This window comes from Falco punctatus (genome assembly GCF_963210335.1).
Source record: "Falco punctatus genome assembly, chromosome: 6".
Classification (NCBI taxonomy): Eukaryota; Metazoa; Chordata; class Aves; order Falconiformes; family Falconidae; genus Falco; species Falco punctatus.
This window is the reverse complement of record NC_137585.1, coordinates 24,528,976-24,556,697: the sequence shown is the minus strand read 5'-3', so window position 1 is coordinate 24,556,697 and position 27,722 is coordinate 24,528,976. Positions and strand designations below refer to the sequence as shown.

Sequence of the window (27,722 nt, the reverse complement as noted above, 5' to 3'; positions counted from 1 at the left end):
TACTGTTTTAGAATGATGATTTTATGATAGATTTGATGGATTCAATACAGTCTAGCATGTTCTCCACAGTAAGAAGTAGAAGTCTGGTATGAATTTAACACATACAAAGTGATGTTGATTATCAGGCTATTCCATTGTGTCAGAGTAAGTATTTTCAATGATCTGTTGATGTTCCTGATAATTTTTATGTAATTCCAAGAATATATCTATACTTTTTGAAACAACATCTTTTTCATCCTTGCTGATGTTCTTGACAGAAAGCTCAGCAATGAAATCATCGTACACAGTCACCTTTCTTCTGTTGTCACAAGTGATCCTCTCAAGTACAAGATTGAAACATGTTGATAAAACACAGCATTGAAATGTTTGTCATTGCATCCTGCAATGTATTTGGGTATTTTTAGGAAAAGGTATCTTTCTATACAAGAATTTTCACTAGGAATAGGGTAGGAATGTGAGATGCTGCTCAGCCTCATTTGTTGACAGCACTGGTCAATGTTAAAACATAACTAGCTTCTCTCGAGACACCTAGAGAGAGTTGTGAGGAGGAAGAGAGGTGCATTTTCTGTCAGATATTGGCAGACATCTTCATAGGGAATTGATATTTTAGTCATATTTAAATAAACATTTCGAGAGAAAAGAGAATAACTTCATAGGCCTCTGCCTTTTAGTCTTCTGTTAAAGAAAACTGCAGGTAGGTGGGGAAAAGGTGTTGTTATAATAGCTCAAAAATGGATTTGCCACCTGCCACACTAGAACTACAAAGAACAGTGAGCTGTTTGTGGGGTGTTTATCTTGAGGGCTATTGGGTGGAGAGGATATTGTGGTTAACTTTTCAATTTGTGGAGGAACTTTTAAAAATAGATCTAAAAATGTACGATCTCTTTGTAAACAAACAAAAAAAATCAATATTTATTTTGGAAATAAGACTTCATCCATATAAAGTTTGTGTTTTGCCCAATGAGCCCTTTGGCTTAGGTCAGTGCCAGAAGGTATGTGGCCTTGGTGGGAGGTTAAATTGGTGAGAACATTCCCCTTTATTTTTGTATACTGCCCAAGCTGACATGATCCTGTAATTGGTCTGTTTCATATGGTAAATTCAGATTAACAGTCAGTAGAAAAATTAATCCAGTCCTCTGGAAGTATTTTGTTTGCTCTGAATGTCTCAGTAGAACATAAAATTCTCTAAGGACCTGTCTTTATGGGGCTTGTACTGGCATTTTGAACCTATAGTAGACTCTTCTAAATCAGAGACAGTTAGTGAGCAGATCACCTTTAGTGAGGAATGTGCAAAGGGAAGCTGGGTGTCTCTAACAAGACTTGTTAGCACCAGCTGCGTGAAGACCTATTGCAGGTGAGACACCTGCAAACGTTAAGCTCAGCTCACAGAACAGAGTTCACCGTGTTTAGATATTTAATCTCGTGCTAAAGGTGAACTGATTCGTGACCTGACCAGGCCCTGGAAGCATCACATCTGTCCTGCATGGAGTTTATAACCCTAGCAAGAACCAGACAGGCTCTGCACAAAGCCAGATGTCTGTGCCTCTGCTCCGCGGCATAATCCTGTAATCCAAGATGTCCAGTTAAGTGGGAGCTGTATGTTCAGAAAGAATTCACCCTCTTCTACAGACTCTATTGGATGTTGATGCAATTTGTACAAGAAGGTGAAGAGTCAACTCGAACATAATTAATAAGAAAAGTCAATGTCAAAAATAGAGAATTAAGTCTTGTGAACTACCACTGCATTCAAAATCAGTTAGTAGACATAGCTTTTAAGTCTTAATTACAGACTAGCCAGTCTAACTTTTTTTGTGTTTATACGATTTCAAGATAGTAATAGAATGTCACAAAAACTGATCCTTTTAAAAATGTACTTATTTCAGGTGCTTGGAGACTTAACACAGCAATATCTACAGTAGGTTAAAAGCATGTATTAAAAAATATGTAAAACCATGTATTAAAAATTACATATTCCTCTGTGCATTTCTCAATTATCTTTGAATTTGGAGTGCTTCAGAATTACTTCAACTTATACTTTAAAAAGTAGATGGCTCTTTTTTAGAAACCATAGAAAGCTCTAAACACGTATTTCAAGACTGATATTCTGTCTGTTCCTTTTGCTGCCATTAATGTAGTCATACCAACAGAGAACAAAAATTTTGAATTTTGCCATTACAGAGAAATTGGGGCTTGGTTATAACATAGGAGAAATTGTACCTTCTGATATAACTGAATGGAGTATGGCTTGGTTCACTGATCTAAACCAGCGGTTCAACCATGGTTTGAACAGGTGGCAGGTACATGGGAAGAATTACTTAGTCCCGGGAAAAAAGTAGAAGACTGTTTTTTTCTAGGCATCACTAACATCTTCCTAAACCTGAGTGGGAATCACCAGTGTCATAATACCCTGATTGCTACTGTACAGTGGAGATGATGGTAAAAAAGAGAAAACCACATGTGCAACCTGAGTTCTATTGACTCATACTACTGAGTCGGTTCTGAAGCTCACTTTTGAAAATTTCAGTGGTTTCCCTAAGCTGTAAATTGGGAATATTCTGAAAGCTAAGGCTAATTACAGAATCCAAGATTGTAAAAAAGGTTTAAGAATAAATTGAAATTAATTATTATGTCATTAATTGTATTTATTCTGGTAGTCACCGGAGCTACTGATTTACTGTTTTTTCTTAGAAATTTGGAATTTTATGTGCTTAGTGTATGGCTATACATAGTTAGGAACAGAGTCATAGAATATTACTTGTTGCACCTGGAAAAATTCTGTAAAGACAGATCAATGTTTCGTTTCCCAACACAGTTTTTCATACACTGTTTGTACAGTGAAGAAATTTAAGTCTTACGTATGGTACCCAGCTGAAGAGAGGTACCTGTTGTACCTGTACCTAGCAAGGCTGTTGTGTTGAAGGTGGCAACAAATATGTTTATTTTGCTAAAGCTTCATGAGAAACTGGATTGTAGGTGCAGGTCAACTTACCAAGTCCACTGTTACACGAAAGACTAGCAATTGCCTGAGCTGTACTGTAAGATTTTACTTGCCATGCATAATTAAAGACATGGCAGTCTATTACTGTGAAAAGCAGTTAGGTTAACCCAGGGTTAAGATAACACCATCCAAGATGCAGAAGTCAGAAGGGGCGTCAGCACCTCAGGAGCTGTTTGCCTAGTCGTTTCCATGTGCAGAGCAAATCTTAAGCTGACTTTGTTGAAGTTGGCATCACCTAACTCCCACAGACCTCAATTCTTGTCACTGTGGGAGGATGCCATACATAAACTGAGTTGACATGAATAAACAAGTGCAGTGTTCTGCCAGGAATAGTGCTAAGGTGATGATTGTGTGTCCTGCCAGTCTTTGAAAATACTCTTGAAAGTGTTTTCGGTGGTTTCCTAGGCAGGGACCTTTCACAAATAAAACCAGGAATGCAATTTACCCCAAACCATAAGCTAATATAGAGTTCAAAGAGAATAATCAATCAGAAAATGGAAAGCATTCCATGGATAAATTTCTGTTTGCAGATGTTCTCTTTTCACTTAATACTGTGCTGTAGGCATCTGGACTGTCTCAAGTATTTTGCAACACAACTGTTGAGCGTATATGGATTTTCTTGAGAGGGAGATTTTCAGTTTCCCTGCAAGAATTAATAAAAGTGACTCGTAGCTTTAATATTAGAGATATCCAGAGAACATACCTAATCAATCTATAAAACCGTGTGTTTTTAAAAAGAAGACAAAGCCTGATCCACCTGCTAAACTTTTCATTACAAATGCTAGCAATCCTATAAATCATATTTGGGTAGTACCTGGTACTCTAATATCACTGCAGAATATACTCCATGCCCCACTTGCTGGGTGAAAGGTCAGGAATGTGATTTTAATAACGTATGTGTAAGTGAGAAGGCTCCAGACGTAGAGGTGGCAGCGGGACTACAGTGCTGATGGGGAGAGCGGGGCAGTTCTTTTCCCCACTGGCAAGTGCTTATTGCTCTGTGTAAAAGGAATCAAACAATACAGCAAAGGGTTTTGTGGGCGTAGCATACTGTAAATGTAGAGCCTCAGAGGCAAGTTTTCCATTAGTAAATCAAAATAAAGTGGAATTAGAATAACACATTAAAACTAAATGTTGCTCAAAATTCCATAAGCATAGCGACTACCTAAATTCTTTCTCTAGCTGGAGTCATCCAAATCATCTTTTCACTTCATGTCTCTGCTAGCCTATGCTGTGCAGAAGGACCAAGATATTCATTGATCACCCTGTTTACTCTGTGTGACTGATGTCCTGTAATGGATTCAGCTAACAGGAACCAAATCTGATACTGTCAAATAAGATTAGCAGCCATGCTGGCAGATTTGAGCTCTGTCTGAATGCCGAGCGGATAGGGGTCAGTGGGTTTCTTTTGGTATCTGAGCAGGTTGGTGGTGTTGGATTTCGTATTCCACAATGGTCTTTGAGATTAGTCTGTGCTCTGTGGTGACCTTATTCTTCTCATCAAATTTATATTCAGATAGCTCTGATTCCTTCTCCCATTTCTTTTGTCTTGTAAGCTCTGTTTCATTTGTGTAAGAGAAATGCAGAAGGAAAAGGAAAAGCTTCTCAACATGTAGTTTTGAAGTTTGAGGATACCGTAGAATTCCCAGAGTGTGTTTCTAAATTTACTGACGCTATGGGAGCTCCAAGTATGTTTATGTGTCCAAATTGCATCCACAATATCCTGTACTGAGTCATTTGTTCCATTTTTATCGTTAATATAAAAATGCATCCTGCTGAAAATATGTGTTGCATTTAAACTATTATGTTGATATGTAAGCCAAAATATTCTCAGACATCCTAAGGTAACTGTCTTTCCATGTTTTGATCTGCAGTGGCCACGAAGACCTCTGCTTTCATTACCTCCAGGCCTAGCTAATACTCTGATTAAAACCTAGAATATAAAATGACTGGTACTAAAGAGTCAGTGTTTCAATCTCTGAACATTCATAATGTCCCAAATAAAGAGGTCACCTACCCTACGTATGAGAGAACTTCTCAACAACACATTGTGTTTGGTGGGTGCTTCTTTGAGGAAAAAAAATCCAGACTTGTGTCTTAGAAGACTTGAGTTACGTCAGAAGTATGAATTGAGATTTTCCAAGAAGGAACATTAGTCTCATACCATTTCAGAATAAAACATTTGATTATTTTTGCTGTTTAGTCTCCTACCAGTTGAAATGACTGTTTTTTCACAAGCTTATATATGTTGCAGTCTTAAAGTAAGGGATGTTATTTTTCTGAATCTGTTTGTAATTTGTCAGCACTCACTCCCTTGTGGAAGTGTAGTTTAACTTTTCTAAAATTTCTCACTTTTAGGTGCTAACCAAACCCTGTTCTGCATGTCTGAATCTAGGTGGATGCGTTACGATTACGTCTGGAAGAGAAGGAGACTATGCTAAATAAGAAGACAAAGCAGATTCAGGAGATGGCAGAGGAGAAGGGGACTCAAGCGGGAGAGATCCATGACCTCAAGGACATGTTAGAGGTGAAGGAACGCAAAGTTAATGTTCTTCAGAAGAAGGTAAGATTGTTAATGTCTAAGTCAGATACACATCTTTGATGCATCTCGATTTCTAAGCCTGTCAAAAAGTCTCAACTAGAATTTACGTTTTGGAGATCAATGATTGAGTCCATTTGTGTAATGGGAAGGTGGTGAATGATACATTTCACTTTGGTGTTTTGAAGAAAAAAACGGAATTCAAAGCAATGACTGCATGTGCTACTTCTTGCTTCCATTTCACTGTTAAGAATGACCAAAATATTTGCAGGAGGGCACATCATCTGAAAAATCAGTCCTTTCACACCCACCACCTTAACAAAGCAATGCTGATTTGAAACTTGGGGCACTGGGTGGCTGTGACTTCTGTATGTGACTAAATCAATGAGGGGGGTTCTATCAGTAGAAGCAATTAGGATGATTCCTGGGTAACTTCCTGAGAAAAGTTCAGGAAGAACTTTGTATAATTTTCATTAGAAATGCTGTTTTATCATACTTGATATTTCTTGGGAACTGCTAGAATAGGATAATCAGGGTTCGGACTATCCTGCATATCTTTCTGGGTAAGAAAATGCAAACCTTATCAGTGAAATGGGGGAGGTCCGGATAAGAAAAAATAGACCCTGTCAGAGAAATTGGAGAGGTTTCCCAAAGGCCATTGAATCCTAGGCAATGAATGTTATTATGGATGTTCATTTGCAAATTGCACATATATCCCAAATCACTGCTATACGTGGTAAAAAGAGAGGAACGCATATATCACGATACATTTTAATTTAAAGAGTATTTTTCCCCTCTGTATCTTTCCAGAAGCTACTCTTGGAGCTTGTATTTTATGTATTAGGCTGTGAACGTGTTTGTGGTTTTGGTTTTGGGTTTTTTCTCCTAAGACCTTTAAGCAATTCTATGGAATTCCTGTGATTTTGATAGCTCAGAATACTGATTGATTTCTGACACTTGGCCAACGCCTTTTCTTCTCGTATGTAGCTATGAATCATGAGGGTTTAGGTCATGTTCAGTTCTGTTACAGCCAATGTCATGCAGGAAGGGAAGTTCAGGCATGGAACTTAGCCATAAGTGGCTAAGTAACCAATAATTCTAGAACAGAGCCCTGATTCCCAGTCTTTATGGTCTCATTTTTTGACTGTTCATCTCTTTAGAAACACTTACAGATTTCTAACTTTCACACTATGCTTGCATTTTGTTTTCAAAATCGGTCATGCACACTCCAGACATTGATTGAGATCCTAGCTGTATGTTCAACCAAGAAGCGGAGAATCTGATATTTGCATAAATGTTAAATGTCAGTGAGGTTGTTTTACTTCCATTGACTCTTACACTTTTTCCGCATGTTTTCTTACTTGCTGTACTTAACTCTTTAGAATCATCTTTCATTGGTTCATTTATAGGCAGTGCTAAAGGTTCTCCTTTTACTCATTTTTTTATACGTGTTTTCTTGAGACCACTGTAATCCATATTAAGAGAGTTTCATCTTGTCTCTTCCTGTGGCTAGCCAATTTTTTGACGTTCATTTGCCTGCTGCTTTCAAGTAAAAGTACTTGGTCTCTTCAGATTGGAAAATAAGGGCCCAGGCTTTTAGATGTAAAGGTTTTCAGGTCTTGTTCTGCTAGATAGTTCAACAGAGGATAACACTACCATAATAAACTGCAGTTTGAGTTGTTTTGTAAATCTGTCTCTGAGCTTCTTTAAAAAAAAATAAATCTATCTGTAGAAAAATACCTGTTTTCTGCTAACTAGAATCACATTGCAGAAATATGAATTTGTTTCAGCCTTGAAGTTGTTGGAACCATTTTCTTTAACATAAACAGTTAAATTGTGAGGTTTTTAAATCCAAGGGTTATTTTTTCAGTTTCTATAACTAGCAAACTTGGAACATTTTTATGGAGAATCCAGCTGACAATACTTTTATCTGAGTTTTGTGGTGCAGAGGATAAATGAGCACAAATTCAGTCCTTTAAAGTTTTAGGATTGATGTCTTTAATTAATTTTTTAATTGGTTCTCCAGACCTGGAATGTAAGACTAGGTTTGGGATTTTCTATAGACTGGGCTTTGCATTTTTGTGTTCTCTACAGCATTTTTCCACAGAAAAGCAGAGGTTGAGAAAATACCTAAGGAAGGACAGGTCTGATTTTCACTGTATATTGTGAAAGTCATGAGAACTTGCATAAAATCTGTTTCAGGTACTAGAGAAAATTATGAAGCCTCATTTTTATCTGATATATACACCTATTGTTTTTTGACTGGCCAGATAGTTGTTTCTGCCCTCTGCCTGGACCTTCAGAAATCTGTAGCTCCTCTCATGTAAATGTTTTTCTTTTAAAGCTTGTAAACTGTGATGTGCTTTTTCATTTTTGCATTTCTAGAGTGCACCTTCATATTAAAGTGCACAGCCTGTTTTCTGCTTTATCCAAGTGCCGTCTTTCACACCTTCCAGGACAGTTCAGAATTTTATTGTCATTAAAAAAAAAAAGTGCATCCATTAAACTTTTGCCTCCATGCACAATAGTCTTTTTTAATTTCTCCCTCTGATTATAAACTGGATATGTTCAGACAGATCAGTTTTTAATACATATATTCTAACTGAAGGTCTGGATGGTACACTTTAAGGTATCTTCAGAAGTCACAGATAGTAGGATGTGGGGTTCTTTTAAATGCTTGTAAGTTTATCAACATGATGTAAGTGGTAGATAGGTATTTTAATTGAGCACAGTGAAAGGCTATGAAAGAAGTGTAGTACAAAAAGAGCTTTTCCTCTTGTGTAGTGTTAAGAAATATTTTTTATGGATATTTGAAAGCAGCAGCAGCATGTAACTGCTGCTTGCAGTTATGAGGAGGTATGAGGTACAGGTGTTGGCATGTTGAAGGAATTTAACCAAATTAAGAACTGGATGAATAGATACTATTCAATCAGTTTTTACTGGGTACTGTTCCCTCAGCATATACTCAAATTTGAGGATATTTTTGAAGTGGGTACTCCTAATGAACTAAATTTTGAACACAAATATTTTTTTAATTCTAAGTAAATAGAATATTTGTAACAAAAGCTGAAATATAAAGATGTTGAAAAGAAGATAATTTATTGAAAAATCATTGACTTGCATAACTAACTTGTTTAGGAAAATTTGTTTACATTCTTTTGAAATTTGGAGTGATCACCTCTACTAGTAATGTAGCCATAGCCAAATGATACAGGGCTATGCTGGGCATTTGGACTTCTGCTCATAATTTTTTTTAAATTGTATTTTCTGTGACTGTTTTAGATGTGCAGTCACCTAATCTGATGACACTACAAAAGGTTGTTTGGTGTGGTGCCCAAAACCGTGCTATAGTAAATTTCTGCAATTTCTGTCATTGAAACAGAAATTATTTAAAATGCAGCCTTTACTATTTGGTCTCTTCAGATTCATTGATGCAGGCCACTGCACGGTTTGTTTTATGAACTGTTAATATCATTGTTATATTGATTAAAGGTGGTGAACTAGAAAGTTCTGTTGTTCTAAAATCCAGATGAAGAAAGTAGTGAGAGCTTATTGGCTGATTAGAGATAAAATAAAAGACACAGAAAAAGATTATGAGCAACAAAGATCTGAAAAATTAACATAACAATCGGCATCTACTGATGCCCAGTAGGCACCAAAATTTTCCAGGTTGCTGAGGAAACTACAGTCTTCACATTTTAAATTCTGGAATCTTTCCAGTTCTAAGCTCCTACAGTGATGGTACTTGGTAGCACCTTTATTTGACACAACAGAAATAGGGCAAATGCTAGAAATTTGGAGACTACAGAAATTAGTTTTAGCTTTATGTCTGAAAATTCAATATAAAAAACTTAGTTTGATAGAACTTCAGGATTTTTTTTTCTCATTTCATTGAAAATAAATCTTGCATAAAATCTTATTTTAAGTTCTTAGAACTCCAGGCAAGGGAGAATGTCAGAAAACAAAGTAGGGACCATGCTGGGCAAATTTGAAATGTGAACCTGAAAAACATTAAATTGTGCTTCATTAATCTCTTTGCCACATCTGTCTGTCTGCTGGTAGACCAGGATGAAAAGGAATAGAAAAAAAAAATCGATACTCTGCAATCAAGGCATTTTAGAGAAATAGCATTTGGGACAAAAGTTGAAAGAACAAAAAAGCAGTGAATCAATCACCCTTTGCTTGGGGTGGTGGTCATGTTTTGTCTTGGTCAGGGGGGGTGAACACTCCCTTCATTGTGCAATGCAGCTGCAGGCAAAACGCAAGTTCAGTCTCTGAACATAGCAGTGGGTTCTGGCAGCTCCCGGTGCAGTATGTGATAATTGACCTGTGATGAAGTAAAGGAAGAACATGGGGTTTTGTGGGTGTGTGGGTGGGCTTGGGGGTATTTTTGGGGGGTGTGAGTTGTATGTGTGTTCATTGTTTTGTTTTGTTGTTGTTGTTTTTTGTTTTGTTTTGTTGTTGTTTGCTGGTTGGTTGGTTTTTTGTGGCTGTACTGACTTGTTTAGCTAAGTATTTGGGAAGACTCCAAATGCATCTTTCCTGCTCTTCTGGATAAGAAGCCCTGCCTTTCTCCAGAGGAAATAAATACACTCTCTGCTTTTCTAAAAGTTAGAAATCAAAATAAATATCTTATGCTTAATTATAAGAATTACTGTGTGGCAGGAGAGAGGGACTGCAGATGCAATTTATAACTCAGTTGTTTGAAATCAGTAGCGGTCATAGTTACTAGAACATCAGTGTTGGATTAGCATTCATAGCTTGTAAAGTTTAGTGTTTGTACTTTTAAAGATTATTTTCTTTCCATTCCTTTATCCATGAAGTAGATTAAACTCCTCAGGCCACTCTTCTACTCCAACCCCGAAGAGATGAGGAAGCACAGAGAAGGAACTACATTTTCAAACATTTAGTTCATTTTATTATAGTTTCATTTTCTCTGGTTTGACCTTGAACTTGCCTACCAGATGAATGACTATATGGTTTTCTAAGAATTAATAAAAGGTAGGATGGACTTTCAGATATTCCTTTGAGTTTCTCTAAGATGACACTTGGTGTTTAAAAATCCTGCCGTATTAACACTGTGGGTGACGGCCTGTTCAAACCTGCCCCGTGTGTCTGAGTCTCTGGTTGTGCAGACCGTACAGAAAACAGCAAAGTACGACTGTCCCACACAGATGGTCCGCATGTGTATTTACAAAGTTGGTGACTATATGCCCTCTCATTTAAGGCTGGATAATGTTTTGCCTTTGTAATATACCTGTGGGCGAGTTTCTTCTCTGCTTTTTCTGTGCTTGAATCATGGACATTTACGGAGAGGAGCACCGTTACAGTTCTCCAGGTTTATATTAGTCTGCTCATCAGGCAGCTTCTGCAGGGAGGTAGAGAGAAGGTACGCTGGACTTTCTGCTCAGCTAGGACTGGCTGATGAAATAGCTACTTTTGTTCAGGAACTCTGTGGCTTAACAAGCAGTGCAAATACAAGACTTTCTGTAAATACCTCTCAGAAAAAGCCATACTTCTGCTCCTTTTACTGCAGGTCTCAAAGCATGCAACTGAACTGGTTCCAAACCCAGTTCAGAGATCTCAAACACCACAAAAAAAGATCTAACATACCCACAGGCTTGTGCTAGCTTCTTTATTGAAACTGACAGACATGACCTCAAAGATGTGTCCCGGAGTGGAGGGTCACAGGGGACTGGTCCCTCCAGGTCCCTGAAGGGTTATCAGACCTCTTCTGCTGCTGCTTTTTCTTTCATTCAAGCCTTTCTGTTATAGGCTGGCTGATCAACCACCGAACATAAAAACAGAGCTGAAATTTATGTCTTTTAAAAATTTCCAGAAGCTGTTTGTCTAGTTTGTTACCCTCTGTCTCCAAGATACTAGAGTTTGTTCTCTTTTCAGGAATATCCTCTCAGAATCACTTTACCACGTAGGATGGGATTTTTAGATAGAGGTATTATCTTCAGTTAGAGTAATAATAGGAAAAATTAGGCAAGCTTTTATCTTTCATCTCTATCAAAATACCACTAGATAAAATCTTGTGGTAGCAATGAAAGTGCCAAAGAAGATTGGAGAGGTTTCACTATGTGAGTTCAAATTCATCATAATTATCCTGTGAGATTTTTTCATTTCTGCCATTCAGGAAGGAGACTAGTTGTTTAAATTGCATATGAGAAATAAAGATGCAACATAGAATTTATTTTCATTTTACAGTGAGCCATGACCACTTTGAAAATAGGAACCTTACCCTTCTGGTTTGACTTACCAGTTCTCTGAGAATCCATTGAGCCTTTTTAGGGTAATTGCAGCCCAGCTCAGATGGTATGGTGTGTCTTTTTTTTTTTTTTTTTTCTTTTCTTCTATGATTGTACGGCTAGTAAGACATTATTAGGGCTGGAGAATACCCCACTTTCTTCATATCACTTTTCAGTCCTTTGCTAGTTTAGTTTTAAAGGTGAGCGATTACCATAGACATCTGAGAGTTTATTACAGTAGCTTCAGGTTTGGTGTCAGCAAGATCCCTTCCCTCTCATAAGAGGCTTTAGCTTGTGAGCTCTGACATTATTTTGATTCTTTCTGAGCCATATAATAGCATACATTTTTTGATTTGGAGAATGGGTCCTTAAAGGTCTACAAGCTTAGCTTCAGACAGTATTTTCAATGGCAGATGGTCCATAGCACCCACAGGTGCTTGTAGAGGTGACAGCGTTCCCCAGGGACTGACCCAAGGAATATACTTTTGATTTTATTGCCTGATCAGGATCAGTTGTGGCAGATGCCTTGTAGCTTGACGTGCACTCCAGCATTCTCATTGTAAGGGCTTTTGGTTTCCAAAGGAACATGCATTTCGTGGCTCTAGGGTTCACAGCCTATAGTAACGGGTATCTTGGTTAGGATATAATAAACAGTACATGATCACTTGTGTATTAATTGGTGAAATTCCTTTTTGTTTGTTGGATACTTTATACTTATTGAAAACAGTAAATCACCTCCTGGGCATTCTTGGCACTACAGTGAAGAGTTTGAATTTCTTTTTTTCATTAAACCAGAAGTCAGAGACTTAGTATAGTTGTCCTAAGCACAGATTTCTATCACTGAAAGAACACTGTAAGATGTTTTTGCATTGCAAATCAATAGAGGAAGCACGAGAATTTCTAGTCCTAAGGGTCTTTGTGGTTTTATGGTAAACTGTCTTCACAGAAACATGGTATGGTTGAAGTTGGAAGAGACCTCTGGAGGTCATTGTGTCCAACCCCTTGCTCAAGCAGGGCTACCCAGAGTCAGTTGCTGAGAACCATGTCCAGACAGCTTTTGAATCGGGTTACATAAGAATAACTTCAGACCAGTGAAATCTGTGAGTGAATTTACTCAAAAGTGCCTAACATGCACTTGAAGATTGTTTAGTAAGTTATGTGGGACATCTAAACCAGTAGAGTTAAGTTAAATTTGAAAAATTAATTTTACATGAAACAAATGTTATGCTGTTACAGTAATTTTTAGCGCACAGTTGTGGCTACCGATGCAGCACCTATGTTAGAGGAACCTGCTGGATTCAAAATAAATTTTTATGCCTGCCTATATTACAAATTGGTATTTGTAAATGGAGAATATGCTGCTTTGTTTCTATATAACCCCCTCTTTTGCTTGGAGCATTTTGTGATACCACAGTACAACTGAAAACATCTGGCTCATATGTAGCATATGTACCTATACTCCCAGACGTATGGTAGTATTTTTAAAAATAAAATGTAGTTCTGATGTGTGTGAAAGATAGCGAGCGAATTTCTTACTTTGAGATCTAATAATGTAAGGAACCTTCTCTCAGTTTGTATTGATATTCTTAAAGGATCTTGGCTGTTGCCTTTAACTAAAGTATGTGATATTTTTTTCCGCCTGAAATAATGGATATCAACTTCTTTTAGATAAGTAGGTTCAAACAAAGAAGGAAAACAGAACTGTGAGTTAACAATGTTAGTTCTGTAGTTCAGCTATTGTAGCTGGCTAATGTAGGTGGCTCAGGTTTTAAACTGATACATGTTGCTGTAATAGTGTCACATAAGATTGACAAGAATAGCAAAGTTACAAGAAAACTCTGTTGGAGTTTCTGGTATTATTTGTGCTCTAGTGTTCCACATAACTGAAACTGCAATTCAGCAAATCTGTCATATATGGAAGGTATCTTTTTTTTTTTAGTAACCCTTAAAGAGGAGCAGTCATTTTAATATTATGTCCTTGTGCCTTGAGATAACCTCTTGACTGGCAAGACAGAACATTAGTCATAGGTAGTGGGACTGACAAATCGTAGTTTCTTGAAGGGATCTGGGAAAACAGCCAACTGTGGGGCCTCTTGGCTTCATTATAAATTAAACGTGTAGTTTTTCTGGCAAGATAAAGCTAATAAGCGATGTTGGTGTATTCACTGTCATACCAGACAAATACAAAGTTCCCTGTAATTGAAGAGGCAGGAAAAGCAAGGGCGTATGCCATTTTTGAGGTTGCTTACATCGGTCTTCCTCATATGGCTTTTCATTGCTCTCTGGGTTGCAAGACTCTCACAATTTCCAATGCTTTGGTTACCAGGCGTTTTCTGCCCCTGGAGGGATTGTCTGAGTTGTGTCTGGAACAGACATTAACGATTGCATTAGCCAACTCAGGGTTCTTCACTAGAACAAAGGAGGAGTAATTCTTTCAGTTTAAATCAATAATTTCCTGGATTCAAGAGTGAATTTTGAATCCACTAGGCTAGACAGTGTTCTAAGGTGGCTCTCTGCATAATATTTATGCAGTCATTAGGATTGTCATAAGGCACAAGCATACAAATAGCTTTCAAGCTTGTGATTTCATTTATTTGAAGGATAAGAAAACTGGTCAGTATGGAGTAGTATCACCAGGAGAAACTAAGATCACTTTGTCCCAGAATAACATGCATTTGATAATTAGGATGCTCCTCTGCATGATGAAGGGCTTAGATACCTTCCAGCAAAGATGGGTGGAGGATGGTTTTCAACACAACTTCTGGATAAACAGGACCACTCTCTGTCCCTTCCAGCTTTTATTTTCAGTAGAGATTGGAGCGTTGATTTGCCTAAAGCAGACTGTGGTATAAAATGGGAAAGAATATAACCAAATGATGGTTCTAATTTAATATATTGGGTACTTAAATTTGTATATTTTGTTTGAGCATGAGCCATGAAAGAATTTTATTTGAGAGTCTGATATTTTGTCACCTATCAGTGTGTGTTCTGAAGTAATTCTGTATGAGCAGTGATAGCTAAATACTGAAGAACTCCCCTCCCTCTCCTCTGCGCCCCGCAGTATTTACAGTACGACTTCCTAATCCCTTCCTATTCATCACTCCATATCCTTTCTAGAGGAATGAAATGAGACAATCACAGTTGACTGGGCATCTCCCCTTCGGTTTGGGGCAGTTTTACCTCGTAGTTATTTCTTTGATCATTTTAATAAATCAGTGATTTCGACAAAGTAATTCAGCGTCTGAATCCAAATCTAATTTTAAATATTTGTTGAAGTTGTACAGCCTTCTGCTTGAGTGATCCTAAATGATAATGTAAATGGATTTTAGTTTGCTCTGAGGATTTTCTTTATAGTCAACATTAAATCCCATGTTCCCCTCCTGTTCAGTGGTCTGCCTCAGTGTTTGGTCTTTTCTGTTTCCTGATTTCCATTCATGGATATCTCAGTGCTGGATGAGTTAAGCCTTTCCTTTCTTCATGCCTTTTCTCCTCAGTCTTTTTCTTTAATGAGAGTGTCATATGTAGCACTGTACTGCATATGTATTGAAGCAGGGATGTGTCAGTAGTTACAGTACCCTTACTCTGTGTAGAACCAAAATCAAAATCTAAACCAGGTCAGGAAAACAGCATCAGTATTCCCGAGTATATGGGATCAAGTTGCCATAGAATGAAGAATGTTTGTTTCACAATAATAACCAATGAAACAATGTACTGGGTATATCCCAGTAAAGAACTTTAATTCATAATATAGTAATTTTTTCACTTGACATTTTTAAAATGTTACATAACCCTGTAAAGCTTGAGTTATTCTGAAAGCGGTGTTAAAACTTCTTAGTTTTATTCAGCTTCTTACAAAACAGAATATAAGATCTAAGTTCACATTTACTGGTTCCCATTTTTCCCCTTGTTTTATCAGCCTTCCACAATGAAGTAGATTTGGTTTTCCTTATTTTGAACATTTGGGAGCCATTAATATGAAAATACTCCAAATTATAGTATTTGTATTTTTTTCTGTAATGAAATTTCCTAAATAAAATCTGTGCACGTTTATTGTCAAAGTCTTTTCTGGGATTTGGAACAGCAGTGAGCAAGTGTCCCCAAAATAGTTGGGGGTTTTAATCCATTTGTATCGGGTAGGTCATAGGAGTCAAACTTTAGAATGCATAGTCACAGAGATTGTTTCATAATGTCAGGATATAGCTGAAAGGAGAATTATCATGATGTTGTTCTGCATGATTAGTCCAGGGTGTCAACAAAACGAATGTTACTCATAATTAAATTGTGAAATAAATTACCAGATTATTTCAATTATGGTTCTCAGTATAAGTGACATTTTAACATCTATGAAATAAATGAGTAATATATAAACTTAGTGTTTCATTGAAGAGGAAAAGCAGAGTCTAAATTAATTTGGTTTGCTATTTATGATAGCAGTGTTCTGTTTTGAATTACTTGGGTGAATGAAAGTATTGCGCTCAAGTTGGAACCAACAGATTGTCCTAATGAACAATCCAGGCTGAAATCTTGTTGGTGGTGGATAGTGGATACATTCTTTTCCCTGATGAATACCAGCAGAAACTAAGAGGTCACCTGCAGAGGAATGAAGCAGGGCGTTGATTAGCATTGATAATATGCAGCTGTGGCCTTGTCGCGAAGGCAGTGGGTTGATGGACGTGGATGATGTGCAGGTGTAGCTCATTCCTGCTAAGTAGTTAAATAGCCCTGAGGATGGTGGGAGAAGGGGTTGGATGGAGCAGTAGCAGTGTGGTCTGGCCTCAGGAGGCAGGAGAAACAGCACAGACAGTAGAATCTGACCCATGGTAAAGCCTTGTGGCAGCCTATTGGTTTGTTTGTGCTGCAGCAGTCACCCAGTGAAGCTTTTAAGATAAACTAATGGTAGAGATTTTTAATGGATTATTTAATTAACCATATGTACTTAATCAACTCTCTCACATATTGCTGAAACAAATCTCTTATGACCAGCTTTTATATTTTTGTTATTTAATTGCCTTTCACATAAATATCATCCATTCATATTAAAACCTGTATCCTTTGAGACATAACCACTATCAGTGGTTTGGAAAGAGTGCTTCCCCCTGCACCTCTCGCTTCAAAACCCTCTCTTGTAGCGGCTAGTGTCCATGACAGGGCTTTGCAATTCAGAGACTCTGCTTTTGACTTGGTTAGGCTATTGATATTATTGAACCTCCTCAGAATGAAGCGATTTCTTAACTAAATTTAACTGTTTTACAGCTGTCTAAGGATGTGAGTCATTGCTAATGCATAATTTTTTCTAGGCAAATGCTTTGGAATTGAGACAACACTTAAGAACGTCTACATTGGCTCCCCTGCAAATGTAAATTTCAGGTCATTTACCAACTCAAAAATCAGTCTTCAGTCTTGGGGTCCTAGTTTCTCTTCTTTTTTTCCCCCCTTTTTCTTCCCAGACCCCCTAATTTGAATTATGCTGGAGTCTCCTGAAAAACTTGTAAGGAAAATGCCTTTCAGTGTCAATTTTCAGAAATAGCAAACATTAGCGGAACGATTGTGGTAGGTTTGAAGGAAATTCAAGCTGTTTGCTAGCAGGACGGAAGAACTGCAGACTTGATAGTAATGTTCTGATAATACGATTTGAAATGTGGTTTAAATACTGTTTGTTGTAGGGGATATGACAGTACAGAAGAAATTATTTAGTATTCGGAAGATACTATAATCACATTTCAGTTTATGGTGACTGTTCTTGTTCTACTTTGCAGTGATCTGTCAGCAAACTGGTGCTACCAGAGGATGATTAGGTATGCAAAAGAAACAAGGACGAAATGAAACAATGGGATGGAAATAAAAGTCCTTAGAGATTATTATGTAAACATAGATGAACTACTTTTCTGGCTGATACAAATCTATTTGCAAAGCACCTTTGTATGAAAAAGCAATGGAAAGAGAATAGTCTTCTGGAGTAATGTCAATTATTTGTTGCTCCTTCACCAAAGGTGCAAAATAATTAACTGTATTTTTGTTGTAGCAGCACTTCTTCCTGCATACTGTTCTTTTCTCAAGACAACTTTATTGAATTAGTGTGCATGCAAAGTTAGGTCAAGAATAAAGCATTAATTGCTTTAGGTATTCTGCAGTTTCTAGGGGTTTTTTTAGGCTTTGTTTTCTCCATATGCAAGTTTCTTCCTTTTGAAGCAGAAGCAATGTGCCTGTTCGTGGTCCATACATTTATTTGATGATTTTAAGGTTTTACTTTAAGTAGAAATCACAAAAAATAATTATTTGTGCTTTCTAACTTGCATAGCAACAATGTTTTATTTATAGAACTAAACACTGTAAAACTTCATGCTAATTTCAAAGGACTTTTTGCAAATTGGAGATCATGAGAGTAAAGATGACAAAAAGATTTTACCATCTGGAAAAGCAAGAAACTGTTGATTCCCCACCCCCCGCCATGGGAGCTGTTCTGAGTTTTAACTGGACCTGAATAGTAGTAGCTAAGTATGACTGTGTAAAATGTACCACTACGCTGGAGTTTCCCCATCTCACATTCTCTTTTTGTCCTGTCCTTCTCCATGATTTCCCCACCCCCTCTAGCCCGGTTCTCTTTCTTAAGCCGGATATATGTTCCTCTGCAGCCCACGGCCACTGAAGGAATCTCCTGGTGTAAGATCTTTCATACCTGTTCAAGGCATTACAGAATCCTACTATGTTAGGTTCATTTCCAAACGTCAGGGCATTTCCAAAGTGCACAATGGTATTCCATTACGATGTTGCAAAGACAGTAATGTTCCAGATAAGCATTGAAGTAAAACAGCAGTAAAAGCTTTATTGGAAGGCAAAATAAAAAGTAGACCTGTCTCCACTGGGTAGCAAAATTAATGTGAACGGAACAAGTGTTTTCTACTTAACTGAACGGTTTACCATCTCTATGCTGAAGTGTTAACTGGGACTCCAGAATTTAAAGTTCTTAAAGAAGAGAGAGAGAGACCACCACTGGTATCTTGCATTTCAAGGTGTCTATAATTTGCTTTATATTTAACAAACTTAACAAAATTAACTGATAGGCAAACTACTTGAAGGTGATTTTTAGTATGATGATGCAAGAACAAGAATCTCTGAATATAACTTAGCAACAACTTAACCGTATTTATATCAATTGGTTGGATCATAAACTAAGAAGAGCATACTGAATGCAGCTGAACTTCGGAAGGAACTCTGACTTGTGTTTGCCAAAATGTCACTGAAAAAAGGCAAATTATTTTGATCTATCCTGAACTTCAGAGCAACTTAAAAATCACACCCTCACAACAAGACATGCTTCAGCATTCATTCAGCTTCAGCACATTGCTGCGAGTCTTGGGAATTTAACCTTTAAAATTAATAGCAAGAACATTACTTTCAGTCTAATTGATTCAGCACAGTAATATGAAGGATATTCACTAACATGGCAGACGATATTTCACTGGAGACTTTAAAAGCAGCACCTTATGTTGGAGGTTCACATGAAGCCAGCACATGTATAAAAGATCAAATTTTGTTTCCATCCATGCAAGTGGTGAGCTACACCTCTGCCCCTATCCCCAGAATCTGTTAGTGCTAAACAAACAGAGATTTTTGCAGTTCATGCAGGACTGTTGTAGTGGTACTTTTGCAAGATCTACAATAGAAAGACAGTTATAATGATGAGGTTTTCAGTGTGACATTTGTAAAACAGGAGCTTAATCTTACAAAATTGACCGGTAATTTCGACTTACAGGCTTTCATTGTGGTCTTCAAACAATGTGTTTCAGAAACACGGTAATATTTACAAATCCAGTAGTGTAGCTTTCTCCAACAGCCTCTCAGGACTTAAGGTGACCTCATTAATATGTTTTTGAATTTCTTGAATTCAGATCCATCTCAATTTTCTAGACTAAACTTCTCTACTTCTGAAGCAAGATTTTTTTTATTATGTCAGATACAACAATGCAATCATGTCTGTTGTAACTGTTAAGTTCTCATCCTGATTTTGATGCAAGCCCACCTTTCTCAGCTTCTCAAATGCTGTGGGATTCCAGCAAAATCAAGTATGACTGCAGGCTATCAAATTTTTATCATTATATTAGTATTCTTACATTGAAGGGAGTGGTATATGTCTCCAACTAGACAGGATTGTAGCTGTTCTGTCATCACATACTTGCTTACTCACCCACTCTCTCTTCCACAGCTTTTTTTTGTCCTCATGTTAATATTCCTGACAATGACAGAATTGCCTCTGCCTGTGATCATTGAGAGTCTGTCATGTCCTTGTAGTCATTGACCCTGGAGCTGATGTGACCAACAGGGCCTTTACAAAACCAAGCAAGAACTGTTTGGAAAGCTCACGGCTTATGTCAAGTTTTTGTTTATTGGGATGGCTGTGCCATAGGAATACAATAGAAAACCTCTGAACTCAGCTGATTATTTAGATGCTTTTTACAGTACTGTTTCCACCAGATGAAAGCTAGAAACAGAAAAAGTGGCAAGCTTAGCAGTACCCAGAGATACTCTTTTGTACATCTGTTTTTTTAATGCAATCAGGGAGTAATATCAGATGTTAAATTTCTTGTCCTCTGTATATTCAGTGTGTATCATGGTGAAGATGTCATGCTACCAATGAAACAAAAAGCAAAAACCAAACAAACCAAACAAAAACCAAAGCAGAGCTGCACTGGGGAATTCAAGTGCAGAGTATAAGCAAAGGATTTTCACCTGTTTATGTAAAAAAGTACAATGAAAGATTTGTCTGCAGGTGAGTAATACAGCAAGTCACTACATATTGGAAACAACACAAACAGTGGAATATTCAATGAACTTTCTCAAGTTGAAAAATATTTGAATTTAAAATAGATAGTTTGCATTTTTAAAGTATTTCCAAACATTACTGGATCTTTGTATTTCTAAGAAGATTGTTTCTTCTTCTTCATTGTCTCAGAATGAATTAAATTAAAGAGCTTTTACTGCTTTGCATTTTTTTCTTTCATCACTTTATTCCTTTTACAAGTCACACAGAATAGCAAGAAGAAAATTGAAAGTGGGAAATGAAATGCAAATGCAGTTAATTCTGATACAGCCCAGGTGATGAAAAAAGTTTTCATTGTAAAGTGTTGATCTTGGATTAAAAATAAATACTCTGCAGAAGGAAAAAAGTTCTTTTCCAGTAACATGGTGGGGCAAAAAAAAGAAATTGAGTGACCAGTTCACAAACCCATTTCATTTACTCTAATTCAGAAGTCACTGGTGCAATAGAAATTGTTCTGCAAGTGTTCAATTTCCATATACCCTAGGGTTGATGATGGTTCTACAGAAGGATTTCTTGGTTGAAGCATGATGCGAAGGATCTAGTAGTAACCTCTATCTAAAGGGATTTGGGAATTGATGTGTGGCCTTGATAGATATATAACTAGATGTCTCATTTAAATCCTTAGGCTGTTCTTAATTTGTATTTGCTTGGGGTTTCCAGCAAGATTGCTATTTGCAAATAGTAGAATGCTTCCTTGCCTTCGAAACAGAATGCCAGAGGAAACTTATCTTGCCTCTGTGCTTCAGGGCTGGAAGGCAAAATACTTAGTTCCACACAACTAGGAATAAATCACCCAGGTTGAAACATAATAGTGCCTGACAACTGGTAATGTTGGAAAAAAAGATTTCAGTAAATATTATTGATGAGGAAATTGGTAGGCAGAGCAGATGATCCCAGTGTATGTATGTGTACCTTTACAGTAAGCTTAGTGTTGCTAACTTATCTGTAGATTGCTGTCTTTACCCTGCAAAATAATTATATATGGCAAGAATAAAATTATTAATAATCTAATAGAGTGCATATTTTTTATTTTTCCTTTTTAGAAAGATGGTACAGTAATATATATATACACACACACACATTCCTTAGCTTTGTACAGTACTCATTCACTCCTTGTCCCTTCATGCTTTCCAGAGGGCTTGGAGATTCCATTGCATTTTATTTCATCTTTTGTTAGGAAGAAAAGAAAGACACTATTTGGGTTACCTGTTTTATTTTTATCAGTTTTTTGAGAATTTGTTCAAAATTGCTGCTTTTGCTGTTGGGTAGGCAAAAAGGAAGGTAAAACAAATATGACCTTTTTTTAAAAAAAAGGAACCTGAAGTACTTGCAAAGACTTAAGAGCAAAATTCTTCATAATTAACTGTATGGGCAAAGTGTAGACTATGCTTTGCTTTCTTCTTCAGATTATTTAATTTTGGAGAACCTGTGGTTTAGTTATTTCAGTAATGCAGGTTTGGAAGGAAATTGGAATAAAGATAGTTACGTTCTTGGTGACTGGGATTTTTTAAGGAAATTTTGCATCTATTCTTATACAAATGTTTCCATATTGACACATTGTTCCAGTTCCAGTTTTCTGGAGTTTAAGGGTCATGTCCTTGTGTGAGGACTAACAGTTATATGACCCTGCAAAAGGCACAGATGTAGGCAGTGGGGTTTTGAATTGGTGCCTAGAGGTATCAGTATGACTTAGAATATTTCAGTGTACCTGCTGTTCCCTGGATAACGAAAACCACCACGCATTACTCCGGTCTGAAAGTATGCGTGTAGACTGAAAGAGTAGACAGATGTACACTTTCTACGCATTACATTATTATTAATTCTTGTGTGTACAGGGGGATGCAGTTGCAATGGGAAGATGCAGCAGTCATCTTCTGTCATACAGCTGTCGTCTTACTCTGGTCACAGTAAACAGTGTTACTGAAACATGAAAATGCGCGCTGTGCTTGTGCAAATGCTTGTGCTGCCTCGGCAAGCAGCGTAATATATGCTGAAGCTGTATTATTTAGCTGTCTCTTGTGTGTGGTTTGCTCACAGCAGAAAGTCACGCTGCACTATCCCCTCTTCAGCCAGTCGGAGCCTCTAAGAGTGTGTTTCACCTCCAGAAGTAAACATGAGTCTAAGAATAGCTCAGCCTTCTTTGTAGTATATTTTAATGGTTGGCTGTCTAAACAGCCAGCCTGTCTAGACAGCTGAGAACACTGAAAGCTCCTAAGGTCAAAAGCAGCCACGTAGGCTACTCCTGGGGATGCCACCTCCTCAGCAGCTGTACGTGTGGGTGCCGGGAGAACTGTTCAGTCAGAACTAGTGGGGTTCTTTCTGAAGCTCCATGGGCGACAAGTGTATGCTAATGAGGCATGAAATAATAGAGATGAGCGTATAAAGAAGGAATTTTCAGTTCTTACAGTTATTTCTGACTCACGCAATATATCACTGGTTATGGGGGTTTATGCTCGTTAAAATTTGTTTTGTAGTGTCATTTGTGTTGTGCCCAAATTTAAATTTTGAGCGTGTTGGAGGCCTAATGCTTCTTTTTAATAGAAACAAATGGCAAAGAGAAACCAAAACCGATTTCAGTCCATTCCTTAAACAACAACAAAACATACATAGTTCTTCTGCTATCAGTAATACATAGATTGTGTACAAAGCTGGATCATAGGTCTACATGTGTTTGCGTAAGAGAAATAACAAAAACTGGTATGAAGAATCTAATACCAGAGGACTCCTGTGGCCCTGGGTTGCAGAGGAACATTAGTAAGGGTTTCCCTGAATTAGGTTGTTCTTCCTAGCTTCCACTTTCAACACATCTGCCATTATTTGTGACTAAATGGTTAGCCTCCTGCAAAAATTTTTGCATTTATCATTACAGATCTAGACCATTTTCTAAAACTGTGTTCCAGATGTAATTTTATTAGAGATAGCAAAGTAGTAGTGGATGTGTTGTAATAGCCGTTTGCTCTGTAATCACAGCAACTCAGTTTTTCGGGGGTTGAAGAGTAAAACCTGGGGATAGTTGCTGTGTTTCCACTAACCAAGGAGCAGTAAACTGTTGCTCAACAGGTGAAGCCAAAAGGCTAGTTACTAAGTTTACTAAGTACTGGAGTAGATGGCCTTTGGGGTGGGTGTCTCACGGGTGGAGTTGGTTACCTGGTGTGCACAGGGTCAATCTCACATACAGCGGCGAGCTCATTTATTGCATGTCTACGCAGAGGTGGGTGTTAGGTGGTAAATCCCCAGAGCTAGCTTACCTCTTAACACATGATAAAACATTTTATATGCTTTGAACAATTGTTTACAGTTATGTTTAGTCACACTGAATTCTCATTGGTTTTTATGGGCCTCCTCTCCATTTAGAGGTATAATATTCTTTCTTTTCACCAAGCATATTCTGTGGAGAATGGGCTTTGTCAGTAGGGGGCTTTCTTTAGTCAAGGGTGGATCTTTTAGTATGATAATTAGGATAGTTCACACACAGTTCAAGTAATTTTCTGTTTGATCTCATTAACCATTTGGTTCTCCTTGAGCTCATCTTGTTATTTCTTAGCTTGAGGTATTCATGGTGTCTATCCCTTCTTCCAAGGCCATCTCTTGTTAAGTGTTTGTAACATTCTCTTTTTTCAGATTTTTTTCTTGGTTTTCGTTATAGATCTTTACATACTTTGTCTGAATTTCAAGTTAGATAATAGACTGACCCTCCCATTAATCGCTTATCTGGGAGCCTGTCGACTACAGGGTTGTCTGGTTGCATTATTTCTTACAAATGCCTTTGAAAGAATATCTTGCTACCAGTGTTTTGGAGATAGGTACCTTACATGCCACATGTCATTCACCAGTTCATGATGTACATTTGCTGATGCAAGAAGAACTTGTCAGCAGCAAAAGCAAAAAGGAGGCAACTGAGAAGTCTGTACCCAGTTTAATCCTGTGCTGATAAATTTGTTTTCGACAGGTTATCATATTAATGTGTCTGTTTCTTGTGATGTGTATGTATGCATAAAATGGGTTTAGCGTTAGGTCATCTCAGTCTGTCAGAAGATATATTCAGAAATCATAAAATGATTGAATTCTGCACCCGCAGAAAATAAGGCTGATATGTTTTCTGCCTAGGGAATAGTGCTTTGTGTTAGTCCATCATATAGCAAGCCACTATCTAAGATGAAAAAACTACATGCCAGTACAGTAAAGAATATAGTACCACAGGAAATACTTAAAATAATACTTTGAAGAAGTAATAACAGCTTCTTAATTATCAAGTGCCTTTTTTGGTTTACATATGCAGTAATGTTTTTCTCAGCTTTTTTCCTTTCGTATTGCTGATACGTTGATCATGCTTCAGTCACACAGTGCCCAACATTCTCAGAAACTGGGAATAATGCCCTTTATGTTGTTCTTGTAAATGTTATTTAGACTTTCTTGTCTGACTTCTTTCCCGGTTATTGGGAATGTTGCTGATTCTTTGTTAATATTTGATGGTTGAGTTGCTTGATGTTGTGATGTAGGATTATAGGAACTTGACCTTTGCCTGCTTACTTTGCTGTAAGAATATTTTTAAAAGTTTAATATACTTCTAAGATGATTTTGAACGGTTTTGCTTGCTGCTGTCTTAAAGTTTACTCCTCTTTCAGATTGAAAATCTTCAAGAACAGTTAAGAGATAAGGAGAAGCAGATGAGCAGCTTAAAGGATCGAGTGAAATCCTTGCAAGCCGACACCACAAATACTGACACTGCCTTGACCACGCTGGAAGAAGCACTTGCAGAAAAAGTGAGTATGGAAAGCCTAAGCCCCTTCCTTCGGAAGGTCCTTTTGCTAATAACCGCTCTGAAGTCGGCTTTCCCGTGTGTTTCCTGGCCTCTGTGCCCAGGCCCCTCCGCCGCTGTGCCGCAGTGCAGCCCTTGCCGCTGAGCCACGGGGAGCGCGGCTGCAGCCGGGGCGCGGATCGCTAGAGGGCGCTGCGGGTCGCACCGCTGCCGGCCGGGGCGGGGGGCGCGGAGCGTGAGGGCACCGCTCAGCCACGCGCTGTCACCCGCGTCTTGCGCCAAGGAAATCGGTGTTCTCACGTTGGCGTCTCTTTGCTGGTGCATTTGGTACGACTGTGGAACACCTTTTCAGCTGTAGATTCTTCTACTTCCCCCCCCCCCCCTTCTTTGGTTCTTTTTCTTTTTTCTTAAAGTCTGCTAATATCTTGTTTCATCTTCTTTGCTGAGATATTTTAATAAGAAATTGAGTTTTAAAGTTTTTCAGTGTGAAATGAAATTTTACTTCCCAATATTGAATGAAAATGAATAGTTACCCTGATAACGAGCATATTTTTTTTATGTTTGCCTAGTTCTCAGGACATAGTTGACTGAGGGAGCAGCCTTATCTATTCTGATTCAGTGGGGCAACTTTTTGGAATTACTATATATTTTTCCTTGATTCCCAGAGAACCAGCTCCTTCACTCTGTCAGGTTATATAAATGTCAAGCTATGAGGTTGGGGAGTTCGCTTGTATCCCTCCAGCTTCCAAGATAACTGATGCTCCATTGATACCTGGTGTACTAAAAAATGGTTTTGTTGCCTTTTCTTACTGTATATCAACCCTGGTGTCATATACGCACTACACGCCTTCCTCTCTGAAGGACCACAGACCTAACTGTACATTTTAGAACAATAAGATTTAGGAATCTAAATCCTTAAAGTAAGGAAGCAGTATGTAACCTATCCTGGTCCAAGCTGATTTTGACTATCAGAACCAGTTACATTGTGTTGCCTTGTAACAGTGCTGTGAACTTTCAGAGATACAGAAAGCCTGGTAGTTCTTAGCAATGAATCCGTAGATTTCTCAGGTTTCCTCCTTCTTGAGGATCTGTTTTACAGCCATGAAGAAAAGAAAATGGCAGTATCCAACACTACTCCTCCTTGTCTACTGTAAGAAGCATTGCGATAAGAAGTGTCAGAATTTGAACTAAGAGGCATTTTCTTCACCGAGTGCTTTTTTTTTGTCAGGAAAGGACCATCGAGCGCCTAAAGGAGCAACGTGACAGAGACGAACGAGAAAAACAGGAAGAGATCGACAACTACAAAAAAGACATCAAGGACCTGAAAGAGAAAGTCAGCATTTTACAAGGAGATCTCACAGAGAAAGAGGTTGACCATCAGAATGAATCTGTTGTTATGTATGAATTGTTTGTTGTATGTGTTATGTTTGAGATGAAGAAAACTGTTCCTTTATGGTAATGGTCCTTCAACAAGTTTATTTAGTAAAATAGATTCTTTGAGAATTTTTCAAAGCATAAATTGTTTCAGAACCATCTTTTCACGGTTAGCACGCAGTCCCCTTATTTGCAGCAGTTAATTGTATTAGTAGTGAATGACTGATGGTCAATGACAGCATTTTGTGGAGCTATGCTTATAGACAACTGAAGGCAGAGAATAGGCTTCCTGTCTAAATACAGGGAGGAGAGGACAGAGTTTGATCAAAGCTGTGGGTGCCAAAAGCATGTAGATAATGTTTATTCCTTTTTGCAAACACTACAGCTAGTTCTTTTGACTCTGAAGAGTCCTTTTTTCATAATTGAGTTGGTCCAGTTGGCTAGACTAATTAACATAATTATATTAGAGAAATATAAAGGGTCTCTGTTCTTCTTTAGGAATTATAACATTCAAGTCTACTTACAGTCTTTTTTCAAAACTCACTCAAAGTAAAACAATTTGAAGAATATGCACCCAGGAAGTGCTAAGATTTTGTCTACATGGAAGTCAACATTTGACAGGAAAAAAAACCAACAAAAAGTGGTTTGGGAAACAAGAAGTTGAGATGCCTTAGAGATAGGTACCACGAATCAGTTTCACCCCATAGCTACTGTATACAGAAAAGCTTTGAACACACTCAGTTTCAGATACAGTGGCCAAATCTGCTAACCACTTACAGTTTTTAAATAGGATTTTACTTAAAACCAATTTTTCTTAAACATGACTGTCACTGGAGCACAAGTTCCAGTTTACAGACTCCTCCAGCTTTAAAAATTATTTTTAAATTAATTTAGACAAGGTTTTATTTTGATCCTGAAAACCTGAATTAGATCAAGCTGTCTTAAATCAGTAACATAAACATCCTGCTGTTATTCTAAGA

General features: G+C 37.7%; 1 protein-coding gene across 7 annotated transcripts in view; it reads left to right on the top strand.

The window, feature by feature from the left end:
- ERC1 (ELKS/RAB6-interacting/CAST family member 1) overlaps nt 1–27,722 on the top strand; it is a 302,544-nt gene that overhangs the window by 91,107 nt on the left and 183,715 nt on the right. For all 7 annotated transcript variants that reach the window (XM_080393515.1, XM_080393513.1, XM_080393510.1 and 4 more), the window contains 3 exons: nt 5,394–5,561; nt 25,235–25,372; nt 26,597–26,737. In XM_080393515.1, the coding sequence (XP_080249641.1) occupies nt 5,394–5,561; nt 25,235–25,372; nt 26,597–26,737 (447 nt within the window). The remainder of the gene's footprint in view (nt 1–5,393; nt 5,562–25,234; nt 25,373–26,596; nt 26,738–27,722) is intronic.